General features: G+C 39.4%; 1 protein-coding gene across 1 annotated transcript in view; it reads right to left on the bottom strand.

The window, feature by feature from the left end:
* The window catches only part of TRPC4 (transient receptor potential cation channel subfamily C member 4), a 108,087-nt gene extending 87,589 nt beyond the window's left edge, over positions 1 to 20,498 (bottom strand). Inside the window, exon 1 of the mRNA XM_009644665.2 lies at positions 20,121 to 20,498. Coding sequence (XP_009642960.1) covers positions 20,121 to 20,498 — 378 coding nt within the window. The remainder of the gene's footprint in view (positions 1 to 20,120) is intronic.
* Positions 20,499 to 24,221: the final 3,723 nt, after the last annotated feature.

The following is a 24,221-nucleotide window of genomic DNA, read 5'->3' as shown; positions in this document are numbered from 1 at the left end:
GAGTACTGCGTCCAGCTCTGGAGCCCTCAACACAAGAAGGACATGGACCTGTTGGAGCGGGTCCAGAGGAGGGCCACAAAAATGATCCGAGGGCTGGAGCACCTCTCCTATGAGGACAGGCTGAGGGAGTTGGGCTTGTTCAGCCTGGAGAAGAGAAGGCTGCGGGGAGACCCGATTGCGGCCTTTCAGTACCTAAAGGGGGCCTAGAGGAAAGATGGGGAAAATCTTTTTAGTAGGGCCAGCAGTGACAAGACAAGGGGTAATGGTTTTAAACTAAACCAGGGTAGGTTTAGACTGGATATAAGGAAGTAATTCTTTACAATGAGGGTGGTGAAACACTGGAACAGGTTGCCCAGAGAGGTAGTAGAGGCCCCATCCCTGGAAACATTGAAAGTCAGGTTGGACGGGGCTCTGAGGAACCTGATCTAGTTAGCGGTGTCCCTGCTCCCTGCAGGGGGGTTGGACTAGATGACTTCTAGGGGTCCCTTCCAACCCCAAACATTCTATGATTCTATGATTCTACTGTAAGTGGGAATGAGTCAGTCTGACTTAGATATCTAACTTTTTTTTTCTATGTCAAGTGGAACAGCCCTCTTCAATACGTGTTCAAGTTCCTTGTACGGTCCATGTGAAGAGAAGACCCTTTGCTATGATGGAAAGAGAAATCTAGGCTAAACTGATGACAGTTAGGTCTGAGACATTTTCTGTCCCTATGACATCAAGGTAAAGAGATTGATTGTTGATGATCCGTTAGATATCCAGGAAACAGAAAAAGATAACAGTCAGTTTGGAAAAGGAAGAACTGATAACCCAGGTGTGTCCATGTCTCCATCTAGATGTCTCATAGTGGCTCTCATTACTGCAATATCTTAACAAAAATTGCAGTGCCCATTTACCTACCGTTTAAGTGCAAGAGCTGAAAATTTACGTAAAGCAACTTGTTTCTTTTGATAGCTTGCTTGGTTCTTGTCTTTTTTTATTTATTTACAATTATTTTGCCTTTTGCTTGTAAAGGAGAGCAAATCCTGCAATGGCTGCAAATAGCTAGGTGAATAAATTTCTGAGTCATCTCAATCATGACAGCATGATTGGAGGAAAAACTTAAAACAAAGAAAAAAAAGAGGATATAGGACAGATAACAAGGTAAATACATATGTCATCTCATGCAGTACTGCATTATATAAGAAAATTAATATTATAAAGGTGTGCCATCAAGCTCACCAGTTTCTTCAGCACTATTGCTGTATAGCTATCATCAGCCAAACACCTTGAAAATGCTGAACTCTACATTTCAGTACAGCCCACAGCATACAAGTTATCCCTATGCATATACAGTTTTCTGATTTACATTCTGGTTTGTTGAGTCCTTCTCTTCTTTGGTTTCATATTATTATATCAATTGAAGTACATCCTGGATATGATGATGGAAACAGTTCCACTAGGAAAGATTCAAAAGACCTTCCTACCCCCAACTCCATTCACATGCACTGAGTCACTGATAAACTACCAGACAACTTAAATAACTTGAAGATATAACTTCAAAATAACTTGAATTCAGTTGTCACACCACTAAAGGGGGCTGTACGCAATCTATCCTGAAAGTCATGCTGAAACTATCCTCACAAGACTGCACAAACTGCAGGGCTGCAATGGCAGCCCCAGATTTGACCAAAAGTCCTTTTCCCTGTCCCAGGGTGCTCGCTGTACATTGCACAGCTGGCGTGTTGTTTGGCCATTTTGCATGTAAGGCGGGCAAGTGGATGGAAGGTGCCAAGCCGAGCCCAGGGACAGCATCATTTCAGAGCAGTGTGTGTGACACCAGCCATGCAACACCCATCTGGTGTATTGTCATTTTCTGCCTTCCATAGACAGCTTCCCTGGCCTCCCTGGAAAGAGTTCAACTTGTTTACTGTCCTTGGACTCATTACATGTCCTAAAGGTAAGTACCACACTCTTAATGTGCTACTGAGGCATTTTCTTTTCTTTTATAAAAATCTGCCTCCACATCTATTATTTTTTGTAGGGAACAGAAGTATCCACAAACCTCACCCTTGCTCTAAGGCACTGTAAGTTAACTGACAACAGCCTGGGAACCAAATGTAAATGTATGAATGTGCAATGAAATTCTTTATAGACATTGTAACTTCTTAAGAATGAACACTTTGAATACTAATTAAACATCTGAAATGCTGCCTGTCTAAGTCTAGCAGATAAGATTTCATTACAAATCATGTCCTTTAACATTTTCACACCCAGTTCAGCTCAATGCTCTCAAGTTGTTTAATGCTCATCTTCCAGATTTCTTGTCTCTGGAATCTAACCACAAGCAACAGAGATGATAAAAACATGGCAGTACATATTTGACGTTACATGATTTGTATTTTGGGGTCTTAACTAAAGTATTGAATTTTAAATAAAGTGTGTTTAAAAAATTGAAATATTGTTTCTTACATAAAATATATTAAGAACTCAAAATTCTAAATGCTAGGCACATAAGGCCATAAAACCTCCCTCTTGTGCTAAATTATAGGATGTGGTTCACAGCAGAATGAAAGGACTGACTAGCCAAAACGAAATGCTAACCACAAACTGAGACTTTGTGGTAGGAGGGTTTTGTTGGGATGCAGCTTTGAGATGGAAGCATCTTCTGTCAAATTCCAAATGATATTATGAATGGAAAAAGTAGATTCTTGAGGGTAAGAAAACACATAAATGTTACTTCAGGCAGTAACAGCTGGACAACTTATCCAGACCTCAGGACATGGGTTTTGTTACCAGTTCTGCCAGTAACTCTAGGTTGCCTACTCAGACCAACTCTTTCTGCTTCTTATCTCAGCTGGGTACACTTTTTTGAGCAAATGTTTTACCAATGCAGAATATAATTTCAGTTATGAATTAATGTCAGAAAGATATAGAAAAAATAATATTTTAAAAATCAGATATTTGTGTGGACATTTTTGAACAAAAGATTCTGGATTTTTTTTTATTTTAATTTTGAAACTTTACTTTATTCCAAAATTTGCCTATAATATAAAAATGAAAAGGACCGATTCCAACAGCATTTTTGTTTCAGATCAAATTATTGTAATTATAGTACTTTAACATTACAATTCTACCCATTAATTTTATAAAAATTTAGGTAAGGTAAACACTCCCCTTAGCATACAGCCCCAAAGAATTTATTCAGCAGACACAAGCCATATGCTGAACTAGCTCAAAACTTGATGGCTATGCTAATACTAACACTAACCCACAGCTAACCATAGCTCATGACTCCTAACCTGCACTCCTGGGATACCAGATGGATATTTTTCAAAAGAACTGGCCAATTTTGGCCATTTTTCCAGGGTTTGTGAGAAGAAGGTATGAACAGCTAATGCTGAATATGTTCCCTTTAGGAGTCTACTTTTTGCCTATCTCCTACTGGTAGAGCAGCAAGCTGCTATTTTTGCCTCCTTGCAAGCCCTTCTCAATGTATACCACATGGGCCATAACATTTCCAAGGATCAGGCCTAAATGTCCTTATTTGCTGGTAATAGGCATTACTCTTAGCAAAGGACAACTTCTCCCCAGTTAGTTAGTGGTTTATGTAAATCATGTCCATTTATTGTGCTGAAAATTTACTTTCACAGAATCACAGTATCACAGAATGGCAGGGGTTGGAAGGGACCTCCAGAGATCATCTAGTCCAACCCCCCTGCTAAAGCAGGGTCTCCCAGAGCAGGCTGCACGGGACATCGTCCAGGCTTTTTAATACCTCCAAAGAAGGAGACTCCACAACCCCCCTGGGCAGCCTGTTCCAGTGCTCTGTCACCCTCAGAGTAAAGAAGTTCTTCCTCACATTCATCTGAAACCTCTTATGTTCCAGTTTGTACCAATTGCCCCTTGTCTTGTCACTGGGCACCACTGAGAAGAGTCTGGCTCCGTCCTCGTGACATCCACCCTTAAGATATTTGTACATGTTGATTAGGTCCCCTCTCAGTCTTCTCTTCTTCAGGCTGAACAAGCCCAACTCTCTCAGCCTTTCCTCATAGGGGAGGTGCTCCAGTCCCCTTATCATCCTAGTTGCTCTCCTCTGGACTCTTTCTAGGAGTTCCTCATCTTTCTTGAACCGGGGAGCCCAGAGTTGGACACAGTACTCCAGGTAGGGTTTCACCAGGGCAGAGTAGATGGGGAGGATAACCTCCCTCGACCTGCTGGCCACACTCCTCTTAATGCACCCCAAGATACCATTGGCCTTCTTGGCAACAAGGACACACTGCTGGCTCATGGTCAGCTTGTTATTGACCAGGATTCCCAGGTCCCTCTCGGTAGAGCTGTTTTCCAGCATGTCAGCCCCCAGCCTGTATTGGTGGGTGCATGGGTTTTGTGTATATGGGAATTTTGCAAAGTTAAATTTACAAGTTTGAGTTATTTTCATTCTATTTTTTCCCAAGAACAAGCTGAGTTTTAAAAACCGCAGAGATTTTCATCTTTTTTTATCAGTTACACTTAATCTACCCTAGGATGTGAGCCAATGGTTTTCTAATGCTTTTTCATGCTCATCCTATTACAGCTGAATCAATTTGTGTGTTACAATAGTCACAGCATGGACTGATGACTTCCAGTCTCTGTGCCAGCCACGTTGCACAAAAGACATTAATGTTATATAGTAAGAAAAAGAATTACAATAGCATTTAGCAATTCTCTGAAACCAACATCACTTTTCTAAACAATGACGATGACTTGCATAACTGCATGATACAAATAACAGTATATACTTAACGCATCTGCAGAACATTAGAGCCAAACAGTGTAAATGGATTCAGCAATAGAGGCACTGGATAGCAGAAAGGAACTTTCAGAAGGCCTTATTTGCTCCCTTGAACTCAGAATACACTAACTACACCTACGTCAATCCCCACATATATTCAATCAATCTGTTCTTAAAGCCCCACAAGTGGTGGGTGGATACCCACCCCACAGGGACAGCTGTGACAGGACAAGGGGTAATGGTTTAAAACTAAACCAGGGTAGGTTTAGACTAGATATAAGGAAGTAGTTCTTTACTTTACATGAGGGTAGTGAAACACTGGAACAGGTTGCCCAGAGAGGTAGTGGAGGCCCCATCCCTGGGAACATTCCAGGCCAGGTTGGACGGGGCTGTGAGCAACCTGATGTGGTTCAAGGTGTCCCTGCTCCTGCAGGGGGGTTGGGCTGGGGGACCTCTAGGGGTCTCTTCCCACCCAAAACATTCCATGTTCTATGATACGTTGCACCGCTTCCAGACAATGTTTCTGATAAACATTCTATGATTCTATGATTCTATGATACATTGCACCACTTCCAGACAATGTTTCTGATACTTAACTTGTTTTACCTTTGTGCAGTTTAAGCCTATAATGTCTTGTTCTATAAAAGTGGATACAGAGAATACTTTATGTCTTTACTATAGCTTCAGTTTTCTCTTTTAAACACTCTTATTCCTTCAGACTTTCCTTATGGGGAATATTTCCTAATTTTTTGAACCTTATTTCTTTCTGCACATTCCTTACCACTTCTGAGCGTAACAGAGGACAAATTCACATATATCTTATCATCTGTGCTCATTCTGATGGGACCAAATACAACACTGACTTTTGCACAGCAATATGACGTTGCCCAGTCTTTTTTCTTTTAGTTTTGTTTTAATCCCCCCCTGCAGAACTGTTATCTTGTTTTCAATTCCAATATATGCTTGGTTGATGATTTCTGCTTACTTAGAACCTTACACTTTTTCTTACTGAACTGTTTTATTTTTTACAGAAATAATTTCTCGTTTGCCAAAACCATCCTGAATTCTAATTGTGTCCTGCAACAGCTTTGTGATCCCCCCAGCTTTGTGTTGTCTACAGATTTAACATGCCCTCTCTCTATTTCATCCTAAATGTCACAAATTAATATACTGATTGGGATAGACACCTGCAGAATTGCTCATTTCATTCCTCTGTTTGATTAATTCATACTGTTTCACCAAGTACTGTTGGCAATTACTCCGAGCGTGTTTTTTTAGAGTATTTTGAGTGACAGTTCTGAAATCTTAAAACACTCAAGATATATGATATGTACTGCTTTTCCCCTACATACAGAGCTTGCTATTTGGTGATGAATGAAAATTATATTGTTATGACAAGATTTGTTCTTGACAAATCCTGGTAGGCTGCTATTCATGTCTATGTTTTCTTCTAGGTGCTTACAAGCAGAAAGTTTAATTACTTTCTTCAGGATCCTCCCTGGTGTGAAAAAAGTATAGATTTTTTTTTTTATTTGAAAAAGGAGGAGAATGGAAAGGAGAAGAATGGAAAGGAAATGCTATAAAATGAATTGATAACATTTTCCAGATAGAATTAGAGGAAGAGATATTTGATTTGATAGATTTGGGACATGCATATGTTGGGTGTGACTGATGACAAAAGGCTTTAGCACTTTATTTCTCTTTTTTTCTTTCTTTCTTTCTTTTTTTTTTTTTTTTTCCCCTCTTCCCTGTATGTCTGGGAGCTGATCCAAAATACAGCCTGTACACAAAGGTGGCAATTTTCAATTAATGTTTTCCTGTGAGCATTATTAGTGGATGGATGCGCCCTTCCTTCAGTCAATGTCAATAGCTTGAGCAAAGGTGGGGAATGACTTAAAAGCAGACTCTCAGTAAAAGACTGTGAGGACATCCTGAATTTGTTTCCAACTCTGTATCTCACACCTTCTCTCTCACCATATATCTTTTTGAAACTGGGTAGAGAAAATTTTTTCAAGAAATCTGGGCATTGCTTGAGTGCTCATAATGAAAAATGACAAGCAAACAGTGTTGTTTTCACTCAGGGACAGTGAAAGAAGAAAATGAAAATGGTTGGGAAAAATATGAGAGCTAAGAAATAAAAAAGTTCTTATTATGGAAATGATTAAAGGAGAACTTGAATTATTTCTGTTGCATCTTAATAAAGCCCATATACACCTCTCAAATTTTGCATGATGAGCGAAGCCAATATTGAAGCTTCCTGAATATTCAAAGCAGACCTAGCGGTGTCCTTCCCAACTGAATGTTTTTAAATGGATGCACAGATACTTTCTTTTCAAACACGGAATTGTTCATAAAGGCAAAATAATGTTATTGAAGTTTATGTCTGACATTCCATTTCCTAAGAACCTACATCTCTGGTCTAACTAGAAAAATGTCGAAAAGCTCTTGCTTTTCCCTGTATTTTGCCTTCTCCCAAAATGGTTCCAACAGTTATCTGGGGAGGCAGGAGGAAACGTTAGAAAAAAAGAGTTCTTCAAATCTGAGCTGGATCCTTTGTTTTTCCCTGAGCTTCATGGATCTAGAAACGAGAAAATGCATCCCTCTGGCTAAGGAATCGGAAAGATGTTTTTTTGAAAAGGAGCTTTTGCAGAAAGAAAAATACTAGATTGGTGGCCTCTCTAGGTATCAACAAACTGTTTAGGACACACAGGCATCTCAGAGGGAAGGGTGGGAATTACCTAACCTTCTTTACAGCTGATTGCAATTATTTAGCATTGCAAAGTAATTTAAGATATCTTCATGGCTGGGAAGTAAATTTCATTTCTGAGAAAATTAAAAGGGTTATATTCTCAAAGAACAAAGGGGGAATCAGGCAAATTTGCAAAACATGTATTTTCAAAATAGTATGAGAAAGGAATACAAAAGAGTATGGCAGGGATGTAGAAATCCAATAAATCTGCAGAGGATGCAGAGAAATGTCACAGTAAGCTGTTTTGTATGTTATTCCTGGTATGTTATTCAGTGCTTTGTTATTTAGTAGCAGCTCTGGTTTTTGAACCATACTGTAACTTCTCCAGCTTTCACAGATGAAAAAAAGGACTCATTTCTGAAGTAGATAGAGGAAACTAAGGCTCATGCAACTCATGCTCGGAGTGAAAAATGGAACTTCCTTTGAGAGGCAAAGATTGACAACTGAATATTATTATGGCTTAATGATATTCTAAGCTGTGTTCAATGCCTTAACAATAGACACTTTATTGTATTCCTAATGTGCTTTAGGATATGGAAAGTTTTTTCTTTGAGCTTATGTAAGTATATTTTTATTCAATTCAGTGCACGGTAGTAACAGAGGCTTAATAAGCAGAGGTTTAAATGAGCAGGGAAGAGAAATTTCATCATGGCAGCCAGCTTGGTTGTTCTTTTTTGATGTCACAAAGTTAGTTGATAGCAAATAAAATGGTGGCAGAGTTTTTTGCAGTTTCTGCAAATATTTAGCTGCATCTGGGCAGTACATAATATGAAATATAAAGCTTTGAGGGTGGATATTTCAGGTTTCCTTCTTTTTTATTGCCAGAAGGCCTCAAACACTGTGACAAGCCTTTAAACTTAGATAATATTTTATTACTGACCCTCATTAATTTTTTAGTAGCTGAATTGAAAGGGGAAGTAATTTTGCCTCCTGCCAGTCTGGGGTGAAGATGTGGAAGACATGGATCCTGGCACTGGCATAAAGGACAACTAAAACACTTGTGTCAGTACAATATGTGACAAGTGTATCCTCCATCCAGAAAACAGTTGGTAAATTGACAGACTAATTTGATAGTTTTCTAAGAAAAGTAAGCCTCTGTAATCACATTAATGCACTCTGTCAGTCACCCTATTGTGACTTCTGAATTTGCTGGGCTGTTCCAGCTGGACGTTAACAGGAAGCAATATTAGAGATACTAAATTCCTCCAGGTTTCCTAAAAGGGATGGATGATTGAGATCTGAAGAAAATTCTGGAGTGTGAGCTCAGCAATATTTCTAGATACCAGAGAACTCATATGAAAAGAAGATATTACAAGTGCATCAGCCTCTTAAAAAGCTTTGATGAACATGCATAACTTTAGAAACAGAGGAAATTCAATCAGGATGCACACAGCTGCATAGAAATCAGATTTCATAAATTTCACTGCTCACCAGACAATTTGACAAGGGATGCCCTATATGACAAGAGCAAAGTTGAGGGTCATATATGTGGAGCTTCTCAACAGCGGCACATTTCTGGGTTTTTTTAAATTTTCAGAGTATTCCCATGGCTGAAGGTTTGGAAAGCCATTAATTGTAAAGATTATTATGTATGATTGCATGTTTGACTCTCAAAGACTAATGTTCGCTTTGAAAAAATCTTTTGAATTCTACTCTTTCTTGCATACAACTTATTTAAGAGGTATCTCCACAGGCAAGTTCCAGATAACTACATTTCAGCACAGTGGTTTACAGACAAAGAAGAACTCTAGAATGGCTCTTTGAAAATATTTTTCAGTGGACCACTTTGCAGCATTGGAAGATTGTGTGCATCAGGAACTTCTCTGCCTTTGAAAGAGTTTATTTCAACAGTAGGGCTCTGGTGGTCCTGTCCTAAAATCTTTCCTGGATTTCTGCATTGGACACTGTCAGAGAGAGAGGACATGTTGTAGATGAACCTACAGGATGGGATTTATCTCCAGATTTAGACACCTAATTATAGGGTCTATATGTGAATTAGGTTTTTAAGCTCCTGTTATACCCAGTGCAAAACTAAGGCTCATCTCAGTTGCCTCCATGTGGGTGTCTAGTGCTATTTCAGATACCTCCAGGTGTCCTGCGTGACCTCCAGTCACCACTGCACACAGGCACAGATCTCCCACCGGTCCTGTGTCATAACTGCCAGGCCCACACATGTCTCACAGATATACTAGGATGCCTCACATTTCACTTTTAGCCACCACATGTGAGCCTCCGAACAGCTTTGTTTATATTGCTCCCTGAATGTTTATATATTTGTTAATTTCATAAATTAAATTGCATAGCCAAATGTAAAGATAATTGTCTATGGGGATTTTTAGACCTTAGAAGACAAGACTACCTCAATTAAAAAAAAGGGTTCTATTTGTTGAACCTCTCAGTCTTCTTAATAGATTTATACTACTGGCCTCAGAGCTGATTCTTAACCTGTTTTCAAGCAATGAAAGGCTGTTAAAATATTTAGTTGAAACTATCTGTGTAGTTGTTGAGTTGTCAGGAAGTGAAAACAGGTAGGTTTGGCAAAAAGGATTCCAGGCGTGGAGGGTTATGGAGATGAGAGTACAGGACGCCTAATTGTAGAAGGCAGAGATTTTGGACATTTTCCTTTTTTATTTGTATGCTGTCATTATCCTGTTCATAAACTTGTGTTAGTGCTGTAAAATGGGGCTTAATAAATATAAAAAGAAGGGAAAGTAAAGCAGCACTGAAAATGTGACCTCTTGAGGAGAAATCTGGCTTTTTCACAGACCTCATTTTTGCATTAACCTTCTAAAGATTTTGATTTATTTTAGATTTTCTAAGGATTTTGATTTACTTTAGATTTTCAAATGTTTATTGCTAATCTGCACTCACCTCTTTGTGGTAGAAAAGTGTTTTCATTTGCAGCATGAGCTGAAAACAAGTGTGAAAAAGCCAGCAAATAATGACAGAAAAGCGCTTAATAATTCCAAATCTATAATACTTAAAATTTGGGTAGCAGTTTGCTTCACCAATTGTCTTTGAACTAAATCTGTATTTATCACCACCAGTGTTTTTTGAACTTCTGCAAACTGCTAAAACAGAGGATTAGATTCACAGCTGGTGTAAGTCATCATCAATAACACCACCTGTGAGGAATCTATCCATAAGGATCCTTCTATTCAGGTTTTTTTATGTTACCAATAAAAAAATGGCTCATCATTTTGTACAAGTCAAGAAACTATCACGTTCCCCCATATTTTGTCATACTTCTTTTGCCACTGCTTCAGGTTTGGAATATTATTATTTAGCATTTTTTACAAGGTGGTGGGTGCATATTGTAGAACACATTGCCCAGCTCAATACTGAGATTGCTAGCCGCTCTATTTATGGCACCAGCATACCAGCTTCGGGAGTCTTTCTTTAGTAATTGTCACAGGTTTTTCTGCGCAGCCACACACTCTACCTCTGCTGCATATAAACACAGAAAATTTGGCTTTATTGCCAAGACATAATGGCACTTAAGTGCAGGTTTTTTTTGAATTTGAAAACAGTCAGCATCACTCTAAAACATCAAAGAACAAGACTTTTGCAAATCCATATCTTCATCTCATATGCAACTAGTCATCTCTACCTTTATGGTACACCTCTCCTTAAGAGCGAGTTTTCATGTGCCCAAATGATTATATGAAAGGCTGAACATATGGATAGGCTACTATATCTATTTCATCAATAAAATGAAATATCTCCTACACAGCCTTTCATATTCATCTCTGTCTATCAATATTTTAAAACCTGTCATAAAATTCTAATTAATCAGATGCCACTGGGAAAAAAAAATACTCAGCTACCCACTCAGGCAGCTAGGAGTGGGAAAAACTCGTGCCCTTACATTCCACTTCAAGACTGTGTACTTCAAGCCTGACAAAATAGCTTTGCATTGCCTTCTCCATACTCATTACTAGCTAGACTGTCATTAATCAGACCATTCAAAAAAGGCACGTAGTTCATGAACTTCCGTGGAAGACATTTTCAAAACAAAAATGATGCTTTAATCTCAACAGATGAAGAGCATTACACAAGTGATTGTGACTGTTATTTTTCAAAGTTACTGGAGAGTTTTAGACACAAAAATCTACAAGTCATCATGCAGTGCTCATAAAATCTTTCTCTTTCTTTCTGCCCCTGCTTCACCAGTGTAAGTCCCAGCTCTGTAACTAGTTGAAAATTTGAAATAACACCTTAAAACAACAGGTAAAACATCTTTGTATTTAAAGTCCATCACATGTGTGCTGGGCCTACAACCTGTATATATTCCCCTGGGCCTCTCCATGATGACCCACACTGTTACCAGGAGGAGGTACAACCCCAACATAGCAGCTTCCCCACGAACACTGTGGGGCTGTGGGGCAATGCAGGGTGGGGAAAATGGTATCATCTCACAAGGCTAGGAAGGAAAATAATGGACTGAAGCTGACTGAATGCTCTGCAAGTACTAAGAGGAGCCTGACTGAGACTAAAGTTGGGCTATGAGCACAGCTCCATAGAAGAGCACTGGCTTCATCTCAGAACCCTGGAACTCCTCAAAGGGCAATTTCAAGAAGTACAAAGATACTGAGACATGAAAGGGTGACACACATGGGGAATTTCCTAGGAGATAGGAGCTCTGTGAGAAGTGCAGAATCTAGGCTGCCAGCATCTCAGGAAGGGAAAATGACTTTAGGCTCTGTGCTGCTTTCATGCTGTTTCCTGGCTTTTAACCTTTAGACTTCTTATCTATTTGTGGGAATGCTGCCAGAGTGAAGGTACTTTGCCTGCAAAGTGGCCTAGCCTTGCAGTCCTCTGTCTCTCTGAGATAGTTTAGGTGAGTGCCTGAACATCCACGTAGCAGCCTGCCCCAGTGGCCTAGAAACTATACTATACAACATTCTTGACACATCCTCACACAGGACCATTGCCTCCTCATGGCTGTTCTCTTACATTCTTTCATTCTCTTCAAAACTACATGACAACACTGCTAAAAAAAAAATAAATCAGATGCTGAGATGCATTTTGGCATAAGATCAATCATTGTTTATTCTGATGAGAATTGCATGCAGTAGACTCAAGTGAAAGACAACTTGTATTGTCAACACCTCCTCTTCTCTTCTGCCTTCCCCCACTGAAAATAATGATCAATCAGCTAAATGCATCAAGATTTAGAAAATATAATTTTAGCTTGTGACAGCAAAATAATGCCCCCTCTCTCCCCACCTCCCCAAAGACCCAAGATAGCAAGCTTTCCTAGTGACCCACCTGGATAACTCTTCCTGTGCGGTTCACAGTGGCTGCTAATACACTGAGTAGCACATAAATGCCAGAGAAAGCGTTTAGGTGCTGGCCTGTCATGCAGATCAGGGGGCTGGCCAGACCTCCCTGTAGCTTTCTGCTAGTTTTTTCATCACCCAGATGTGGGATGTTGTACTGGTGCCTCCCTGGGAGAAGATGCTGCCACCACACGACCTGGGACCTGGGAACTCCAAAGTCTCCTGGATCCTTTTGTTCACACATGGCTAAAATATCCATGGCAAGAACTGTGCATGTGGCATTCAGCAGCATTAGGATATGTTTGGCTGGGTCAGATTCCCAGATTTACATCTGGTGTACAAAGTATCAGAGCTGCTGTCTTCTTACATACCACTTCTCACCTCACCCATCTCTTCCACATGCCACATTCCTTATAAGCATATAATCACAGCTTGCTGTCCTTAACCCCTATGTCAAACTTTTACTCTCTTTAATTTCAGTCTTTTCCCTCAGAGACAAAGGCTAAAATGTAACATGCCTTTCACCCAGCTGCTCAGGAATATCCCAGTTGTAAAGACATTAGGAAAAACTTCTTCACCGAAAGGGTTGTCAGGCTCTGGAATGGGCTGCCCAGGGAGGTGGTTGAGTCCTCATCCCTGGAGGTATTTAAAAGAAGGCTAGATGAGGTGCTTAGGGCCATGGTTTAGTGATGGGATGTCAGGGTTAGGTTAAAGGTTGGACTCGATGATCTCAAAGGTCTTTTCCAACCAAAGTGATTCTATTCTATGATTCTATGACTGGAGAGGCTACTAAAAAGGTCCTTAAATATTCACAAAGAAGGGTTGCTCACCATCTGTCTGTCTGGAGAGAAAAAGGTAACTATCCTTCTGCTTTTCCTGAGGAAGTCTCAGAACCTGGTAGTGAAATCCTTAGCTCTGAGTGCAACCCAAATGGTAGCTAACCAGGTTTGTAAAAGCACGGCAATTATGTGAAAGAGGATTCTGCAAAGTGAATATATCTTATTTTGGGATGGGTGGACATTTCCAGGTCCATTGTAACCAGGTGGCATTGGCAAATCCCTGCTGTGATCGTGTCCATCTCAGCATCATAGAATGGTTTGGGTTGGAAGGGACCTTTGAATATCACCTAGTCCAACCCCATCTTAACTAACTTCTAGCCTTGAAAAGGTGGTAAATACTCATGAAGGTGCTGAGATGCTAATTCAGGTATCAGCATCTTCTACCACTTCCTAATGACATGCAAGATTCTTTTACCATGTCTCTGGTACCCATATGCAACCGGCTCTTCACCAAGGAATATGCTGCATGTCTTTTAGTACTTCAGAAATGTCTCTCTGTACCTTTTAAGTTTTGGACATTTGGGTTTTGTCTGCTCTAATAAATACTTTTTTCCGCAATATTTAGCCATTGCATTGAACTTATGCTTTCTTGGGCCTTTGAGACACTGCCAGGAAAATACTTGAAAACTGATGAAACAAAGCTGTCTATACCATGGACTTGTATTTTTAGAGGCCAACAGTCTCTGAAGTCCACATTGAAGAAGCTGAGGCCTGGCTTCCTGGCTTGACTTTGACTGGCAGGGACCGTGACTAAGTCTGTGGGGGTGAGCAAGCAGCAGAAACAGAGGTTGCAAGTATGAGATGGAGAAATTCAACACGTACAGCATTTCTTAGCACAAGTAGAGGACGGGTATTTTTCATAAAGTAGTTTATGGTGTGACCTTACTGGCTGTCCCAGGAGAGTGAAAAAACTATGACAGGTGCAGGAGGTGGGTATGGTCTCTTTTCAGCTTCCTACTTCCATCTCTGTGCCAGCAATGTCGTCTTTTCTCTGCATACGGTGTGACAGCACAGCACACAAAAAGAGAGAGGAGTCAAGATGATCTCAAAGACCTTCTGTCTCCCTTTCAGGAAATGAAATGCACATTTCACATCATTCTTGTGGAGGTCGAAGTTTCCTAAATCAGGGCATCTTGTGCATTGACTGTTCTGCTGATGTTGACCAAACAAGAGATGAGAAAAATGTAGATATCATGTACCTTGCTGGGACACCCTGGAAATGCAGAGGTGATGTACAAGGAACTGATCTACTACAGGCAGAAAGGTCTTCTTATTAATAGAGAAGCATGCCTGGCCAGTGGACAGGGACAGGGATAGAAGTCTCACTGAGGACACCAGCACTTCTGGGGAAGACAGTGTAAGGGTGTCCTTTGATCTGTGCATCCAAAGCACCCACAGACTGAGTAGTCTGCTCTGTAGGAGATTTACTTCCCAAACTGCCTTGATGGTTACTAACTTTTCAGTTCCAAACTGACTGGAGGAAAGCTGCAGGGGCTGGAGTCTGCCAGCTTCCACCTTCTTACCATGACCCTCCCTCCGTGCCCGGCAGTGTTTTCACATTAATTGACTTCCACACCACAGAAGGAGTGAACCAGGGACATATCACTGCGATCACTTCCCACCCTGTTCTAAAGTTGTCCCTCCTCTAGCAATTCCTTTATGTTTGCAGATGCCAGTCTGGCATGAGAAAAATATTTTTTCAGACATCTGCAGAAAGCTGTCCCTAGGGTGTCCCACCTATAAAAATACCCACAGTATCACAAGATCAACATCTAAAGGTGAACAGGGAGGCAGAAAGGCACTACTATGTGCTTTTGCTAGCCAGGCAATGCCTGTAAACATAGCAGTCAGGTTTCCATGCCCTAAATCTAGACTGTCAGATAATACAGTACCACACAGATTCAAGTTTAATAACTGAGACTTCAGCTTCACTTATGTGCTTTGTAGCATCATTAGAAGACAGTTACACCCCTGCTTCAGTCTTCTCTAAACATATATTTAGAGGTGGTCAACCACCCAGCTAGAGACTGATGCCTGGATTCCCCAAGCAGTAGAGCATGCTCCAATTTAGATAAAGGTATTCTACTCATTTTTTGTGCCACTTAACCCCCATCCCATCTGTGGGTGCTGCATGCAATTTAACAAGATAAAAATGTTTTCTGCAGATACTAAATTTTAAAGAACAGCTTTTTCCCCTTTTAATTTGGCATTCAACTATCCATCAGGGTAAGCAACAAGTGACTTGGCAGATAATTCAGGACATATGGCTCTGAAGAACTGGTAATTTAAAAGTACTTGGACAAGTTTCCTCAACTCATTCACCTTAATTTGTGCTATTCTCTTTTACATGTGCTCTAGCAGCTGGTCCAGCTAAAAAAAGTGTAGAAAAGATAATGCAAGTGACAAAATAACCTTTTCCTGAGTTGTATTAATGTATACCACAAAAGCCTCAGTCACAAACTATGCAACAGGAGTCAAATACAATTCAAAGCTGTTAAACATACATGCCTCATCTGTAGTCACCAGGTGGCACCAGATGTATCCATAATAATAATCAGCTTAAAACCACTGTAACCCATGTGGTCTTTGCAATGCAAAGCACATCACATACAGATATTAGGTAGAGCGCAGTAGCTGAGTGGTCAGTAGACTACAGTTTAGATACAACTTTAACAAGATCTCACTGTTATTTTTTGGGCTTGGGTTTCGGTGTTTGTTTGTTGTTTTTTTTTTTCTCCTTACCCTTATTAAAGAGTGGCATCTCCTAATTTTGAAGATATTTGTTGGAAAACTATCAAAAATCCAAAAATATATTGTTTTAACTAAATACGTTAATTCTTAGTCAGATTTATCATCTTTTTACATTTTTTCCCTTTTTTTTTTTTAAACATCTAAATGTTTAAAGAATTCAATTTTGGAGAAAAAACAGTTCTTTCAAAAGATAAATTTCAGCTGGCCTGAAGAACTGTAGCTTTCTGTTGACACAAGAAGTCATTTTTTTCTGGCTTTCTGACATTGTCAATGAGCTCTTGAATTATGTAGGAAATCCTATGCTTAAAAATTCTGTTGTTTTACAAATACAATCATGTTACTGTATGAGGGTGAAGCTGAAATTAGCTGTGCATCATACACAGTATATTATCTCATGGATATAAAAAAATAATGAGAGTTAATTCATTTACTTGTAAATCATGAGTCATACCAGGTTTTTTTCTGCATTTGAATGCTCGTAACTTTCATCACTAATGAAATATTTGGGAATCTAAACTTCTTGAGCTTGGCAGTATTTAGCAAGCATTTTTCTTATTCCTTATTATCTGTCTCCTCTGTGAATAACTTTTCATCAGGGGTAAAAAATAACCAGCGAAAGGTTGAAATCTTGACCTCACTGAATCAATGGCAAAACTCCCGCTAACTTCAAGGGCCCAGGATTTTATCACACATGACCAGATTTATACAAAGAAGGAAAACCAAACAGGCAAAGATATCTTGTTATTAAAAACACAGAGTCTGAAAATGAATCACTATCTAAACAATATGGCAAAAGTTTACAAATAAAAAGGAATCAAAAAAGTCAAGCTATAGTTTGAAATGGACTTTCAAAAGGAACTTGATTCTACAGTGAAAAAACATATCTTTCTGTCTAAAAACTGAAAATATAAATTTTAGTATATAATTCTAAGCATTCGGATTTCATATCTTTAGCCTATTGTAATGGTTTTTCAGCCAGCAGGTACTTTTAATTATATTAAATATTCATAGTGTCATCTGCTTCATTGCAGCAAAATGCCATTTACATTCTCTTCAGCATGACCTGTTCCTAAAAATGAACCAACATATACTACACCCATGGAAGCTTAATAGTTATTGGGGTCCCCAGTGTAAACAATGGCATGTACGTGTAAATAAACCATTTGTTTAAAGGCCATTTTTGCAAGCACCAGCTTGCAAGCAATCTTTGCATTTGCAGTGGGCAAGCCTAGCCTTGTACAGACACAAAAGGAGACATTTTTGTTTCAAATGATTCATGATTATTCTTCATGTTTTACAGTAATGGGAAGACCCTCAGCAAGTGCAGCTGTGAAAAGAGAATATAACTTAGCTTTTGTAAAACACTTTGCTACATTAAATCTGAAAAGGATGTAAACACTATTGTCCCACAGGGAAACCAAGGAAGAGAAGATGAAGCAGCACTCTTCATACCAGCCAGCAGCGGAGTGTAGCACTGAAACCATGTGCTTAAGCTCCAGCCCAAGGAGCTAACTTCTAGTTTGGAGTAAAGCAGTTTGTGGCTAACTTAACACTGTAGCACGCACCCAAAAGTAAGCCTATCTTTTGTCTGCTGTAGCATAAAGCTCATCTGAACCAAGTTTTACTATTTGTATTCAAGCATTTACATTACAGTAGCTGTGGCACATAACAAAAAGTAGTCCAGAAAGTCTAAAGAACAGCCTTAAATTCAGGCATTTAGCGTAAGGTAAATTTGTTGAGACTCTCTAGCTAGTCCAAAAAGTGGTTTATTCCATCTATGCCAAGGAATTAAGAAAGACAGCATGTGTTGCTCTCCAGGGGTCTCCATTTATCTCTATTGGTAAGGGGAGACCAGGCAGCCAGATCAGAGATGAGACACAACTTTGGATAGCTACCATCAAGTGAGATGAATCTTGCTTTTGCAAATGGCAACTTCCACTCTAGAGCCTGGAGAAAGGAGACATGGGTGGTTTTAACCGGCTTGGCACAGGGCCATGCACTGAGCCTTCCATGTCCAGGTACACTGCATTGAGAAATTCCCATATGTTGTATTCTCATTTGCACTATCAGTTGAAAAATAATGAAATGAGCCAAATATAAAGTGAATCTAGTTTTCTTCACTATATCTGACATAAATCTGTTGTCATTACAAAGGAGCTCTGCTTTTACTGTCTAGAAGAGAAGGCAGACACATACATTTGTACAAAGACCTACTATCTTTCTTTCCATAACAAAAAAAGCATAGAATTCATGTTATTTTATCAGCAACAATTATACTTTTTACCTATTACCTGCAATTCTATCCATAGCAAGTACATTATACTGTAATTATACTGTATGCATTATCTGTGAAAGGGCTGTAATCATTTCAACACACTATTCATTGAAATACATTAATACACTATCTATAATACATGAAAATTAAAAGAGATGAAAATACAATATTATAACTATTTTTAAGGTTTTTCTTCTTCCTGGAAGAGTGCTAGGAATATCAGATTTTATGGGCTATGTTATTCTGTCTCTGTTAGTTTCTTAAAATGAGAAGGATGTGCAAGAGGCTAGCAAACTCCTAGAGTCTCAAGGCAGTGCAAGGGGAAGAAGAGTAGGTATCACATTTATCATGTATGAGACTAATTATTTTTTCCTTTGAAAGAAGACAGGAAGAAAGGGAGAGGAGTTTGTACCTTTTTAGCTGTACTTCATAGGATGGGTGACTACTGGAGACAGAACTGAAGTTCTGATCAATTGGGTCATGTCTCCCAGTGTTGCCTTGCTGAGCTGGGAGATAATGACCTCCACATGGAGGGTTTGAAACCTTAATTGATTTTAAAAGGCAGTTCCATAATTAATTCAAATGGACCACATCTTACTACTACTATAATCTTTGGAATGATTTGCAACTTTGAATGATTAAGGATTTCCCAATAACATCTGCAGGAATGTTACAATGTCAGATCTCATGAGCACAACCTATCCTGGGCAGCATAAAAAGAAGTGTAGCCAGCAGGTCAAGGAAGATGATTCTGCCCCTCTACTCTGCTTTTCTGAGACCCCAGCTGAAGTACTGCATCCAGCTCTAGGGTCCCCAGCACAAGAAAGACATTGACCTGTTGAAGCAGGTCCAGAGGAGGGCCACAAAAATTATCAGAGGGCTGGAACACCTCTCCTATGAGGAAAGGCTGAGAGAGTTGGGCTTGTTCAGCATAGAGAAGGAAATACTCTGGGGACACTTTATGGCAGCCTCTCATTTTATAGAGCGGTCTTAGGAGAAAGACAGAAGGAGACTTTTTACCAAGGGCTGTACTAAGAGGAAAAGGGGCAACTGTTTTAAACTGGAAGAAGGTAGGTTTAGATTGGACATAAATAAGAAATTTTTTACAATGAGACACTGGAACAGGTTGCCCAAAGAACTTGTGGATGTCCTATCCCTGGAAGTGTTCAAGGTTAGGCCGGATGGAGCTTTGCGCAACCTGGTCTAGTGAAAGATATCCCTGCCCATGGCAGAGAGTTGGACTAGATGATCTTTACAGGTCCCTTCTGACCCAAACCATTCTATAACTCTATGGTGTCTAAATACAAATTAATACAATGCATACAGCATCAAAGTAATCAATTTTCTGATTTTAAATACTTGTGTGCAATGATGATGGTTGGTTTTGTTTTTCTTTTTGCTTACTCCCTTTGCACATTTCTTCTCTTTTCATTAGAGCAGACTACAAACCTAGAGAAAATTCTGTACATACCTGTTTCTCCCCACTGGGCCTCTTGTGGTTTAACAGCAGCTCCACGGCACCAACTACCTCCTTTCGTATGGCATGCAACAGAGCGTCTCCCACATATACGTTAAAACTTAAGAGTAGCTCAATGAGCTCAAGGTTCTCATTTTCAATTGCAATAAGGAGTGCAGTTCTTCCCAGGGGATCAATGCAATTAATATTGATCTTGAAATAAATTTCTGCTTCCTCCAAAGCTTTCTTTACACTGGCGTAATCTCCTTTCTCCACGGCGTTCAAATAGGCTTTCTCTGAATGAGACAGTTCAGATTCTGCCCGTACAATACGAAGAGGGATACGATCTCTGTAGGGAGCATTGACACTTCTTTTGTAGTAGAACTGGGCCATATTTTATGCCATTCTAATACTTTGTCTCTGCAATATGAAAAGAAAGATTAAATCAGTAATATATTTTGGGGGTACAGTGCACCAAATTAATATTTGCAACACATAAGTATTTAAAACTCATACTAAGAAGGGATGTTGAAACAAATACAAACAGTCTCTCTTGATAGAACTTGTAAGATCACCAGCAATACATGGAAACCATAGCATATAACCAAGTTGTTGCAATTTATCAAGTCAAAGCATATCTGTCAGCATATCATTTGCTTGTATGTATTCCTTAAACCTGTGGCAAGCATGAGATGATATGATACTATGTAGTTTGCACCAGATCTGTAGCTCCACTTTATCCTTAATTTCTTCACTTAGTTCCACTACTTCGTTTCCACAGTTTAAGAGTACGCTCATACACAGTTGCTGCTACTCAATAGACTACAGGGCATGCACTTACACCTTTTAAGCTTGATTGTGGTAGTGGTTGTGTCATTTAGAGGTTGGTTCTCTTGCCCATCTAAGGTACCTAGGCCTCTTTAAGATGCACTAATTGTCTCCTCTGCACTCCAGCATGGCTTGGGTCTTTCACAAAGCCTGTGCACACTTGGTACCTCCATGCAAACGTTTCCACTAACCTACACAGCCCAGGCTTCACTCGTTGCTTGTGTGTGGACAACCAAATACAGCACTCCTTAACTGTTTCTTTAGCTTGGGCAGAAATAACATGTTAGAGTTGGAATAGTTATTAACATTTACATCTTCCTAGTGCTGAAATACCCTGACTTATTGGTGGCAGGCACAGATTGCACAGTTCAGTGGTGAGCTTTCCTACTAAGATTTTGATTCAATCTCATATGCTGTTAGAAAACCAGTCATATAAAATGCTTTTCCAACCAGCACTTACTAACATATAAATTATAATTCAGAGCCTAAAAGGTAAAACAAAATCCATATGAGATAAGTTCCCAGGGACTGGTAGATAATAATCATGGGTTTGATTCTGAACTATTCAGTTGTAAAATAGAATTAATACTGAAACACTGCAACTATAAAACAACTCTAAAGTCTTACATATAATTGTATTGGGTCGAGCAGCATAGAGATGTGCTTTCTATTGGTATGTAGAAAGAGGTTGATAACACACTAATGTTTTGGCTGCTGCTGAGCAGTGCTTGAACAGCATCAAGGCTGTGCCTCCAATATTCCCCACCACCACCACCACTGGGCTGGAAGGGGGCAAGATTTTGGGAGGGGACGTAGCCAAGACACCTGACCCAAACCAACCAAAGGGATATTCCATACCATGTGACGTCAGCTTAGATATAAAATAAAAAAAACTAAGGGGGACATTCATCTTTTGCGACATTTTGTCTTCAGGAAGGAACAACTATGTATACTGAAGCCCTACTTCCCAGGAAGTGGCTGGACATCGCCTGCTAATGGGAAGCAGAGAATAAAATCTTGTTTTCTTTGCTTTTGCTACCGTGCGCGGCCTTTGCTTTTGCTTTTTTTTTTTTCTTTATTAAACTGCCTTTATCTTGACCCACGAGCTCTCTGATTTACTTTTTCTCTTCTCTGTCCGGTTAGAGGGGAGTGATAGAGCAGCTCTGGTGGGCCCCTGGCATCCAGCCAGTGTCAAACCACCACATTAATAAAGCACTTAATGCCTCTGCTTTTATTCTGTATACTTTGTACAAGGACTTTGCAAAAATAATTGCTTCTAACAGGTTGATTTTCTCCTGTCTCTATCTTCTACCTGAAAGAAAGAAAAAAAAAAAAAAAAAAAAAAGAGGGAAGAGAAAAATTTGACTTAAGAGAACAGGGGGTACACAAAAAAATATTTCCTTCTGTCGTTCAATTAGAGGTTGAACAGCTTATTAGTCAGAGAACTGTAGTTTCTTGTCATTTTCTCAGCTGACAGTGCAAGCTTTAGTAACCCACTGCCTTTTCCTCTATTTCCTTCAGGCATTAAAAAAGAAATCTCTGTTGAGAATTTGGAAAAGATAATATGTATTTTTATTATTGTGAGGTTTTGATTCATTAAAAATTTCACTAAACACTGTGAGGAACATAGTAATTCATCTGTTCCAGTCTCCTTAAGCAGTGCGATGAGAAGTACAAAGGCTATTACCAAGTTGTTTTCCAGAGTAGGTTAATAGAGTTTGAGGCAGGCAGGTGATGGCAAAGAAGACACATTAGAAAGATTTCCCCTCCAGATCCACATACAGGACCTGAGCAGTTGCAATCCTTTGCAAGACGTTTCCCAATTCATCCTCCAAAATGGTATCAGTCTGCAGTCTGGGCTAATTGAGGTTGCACAGTCTGTGGATTATGTTCTGTTAATCTCACTTCAACTAAAATTAAGTACATGTCCATTGCACAGTTGTGTACCCCTGGAACAGAGTTATCACATTCTTATTGTTAATGCACTATATTTTACCCATTTGCTTTTCATTCTTGTTTTTCAAAATTGCAGGTTCAATTCAAGAAGAGAAAAAAGTGTTGTGTATGTTCAGCTCCAAATTAACAGATTTAAATGTAGATGTTCACAAGTAGGTATCCACAAGAAAGGTGGGTTGCTATATTCCCATTACAGCCATGGAGATTTAGGTCTCCATTCCACTGTTCACAAATTGTCATCTGGTTCTGGACATGGAAGGGTGTCCTGCCTGACTCCAGCTGCCTCCTCAGGATGAGTTGGGTCTCACAAGGGGTCTATTTCATATCTGTCAGGAAGATTTTGGGTTAATACACAATAATGCACAAAAATTATTCAGCTACTTACTATCTACAAAGAGTTCAAGACCCCTGGAGAAAACTGCAAATGGGAGGTTACTGCTAAAAGCTCCTCTCTGTTGAAAGCACAGGAACAAATAAATGGATAATTACCTTCCCATTTCTTGGGAGTTAAACCAACAATTAACTTGGATCAATGAAATCGGGCATCATAGAGATGCTTATGGTAGAAGAAGAGTACAGTGATTTACAGATGGGATCTATTATGATTTCATTAGGATGATTTGGGGTTTTTTTGTTTCTTTGTTTTCATGATGTCTGGGGAAGGTCTAATATAGCTTCATTGTAAGCCCCAAAGAAAACACTTGCTGGAACCTCTAGTGTTTACTTCTTCATGATTCTTGAATGGGGAAAAACAGATCTAAGCTTAGTTTGTCTCTTACAGAAGAGATACATTAAACACACATTGTCATTCTTCCAAACAGCTGTCCTCTGCTAGTCTTTCTCTCTTGCCCATGCCACATCCTGAAAATAATCAGCCATAAATAAAGTTTTATCATAATTAAAAATATATGTTCATGTGCAATTAGAAAGTAGAGACTGATTGCTGATACAGTGCACTCCTGGAAGATGAAATATACATCAAAGATATATTTCAGGGGTGTTTAAAAAAATAACACATTCATTTTTATTTTAGGTACAGGTAGATAGTGTTGTGTGACAACTGATACTGTGCTGTCACATGTAAATGTATGCATATGACAGATTTACATAGAATCATAAAATCATAGAGTCATTTAGGTTTGAAAGGACCTTTAAGGTCATCAAGTCCAACCATTAAGCTAACTCTGCCAAGTCAATGACTAAACTACATCTCTAAGAACCTCATCTACCCGTCTTTTAAATACCTCCAGGGATGGGGACTCCACCACTTCCCTGGGCAGCCCGTTTCAATGCTTGACAACCTTTTAGGTGAAGAAATTTTTTCTAATATGT

Source organism: Egretta garzetta, unplaced genomic scaffold (assembly GCF_000687185.1).
Source record: "Egretta garzetta isolate BGI_Z169 unplaced genomic scaffold, ASM68718v1 scaffold40, whole genome shotgun sequence".
In the NCBI taxonomy this organism is placed as follows: Eukaryota; Metazoa; Chordata; class Aves; order Pelecaniformes; family Ardeidae; genus Egretta; species Egretta garzetta.
This window is presented reverse-complemented; position numbering and strand designations above follow the sequence as displayed.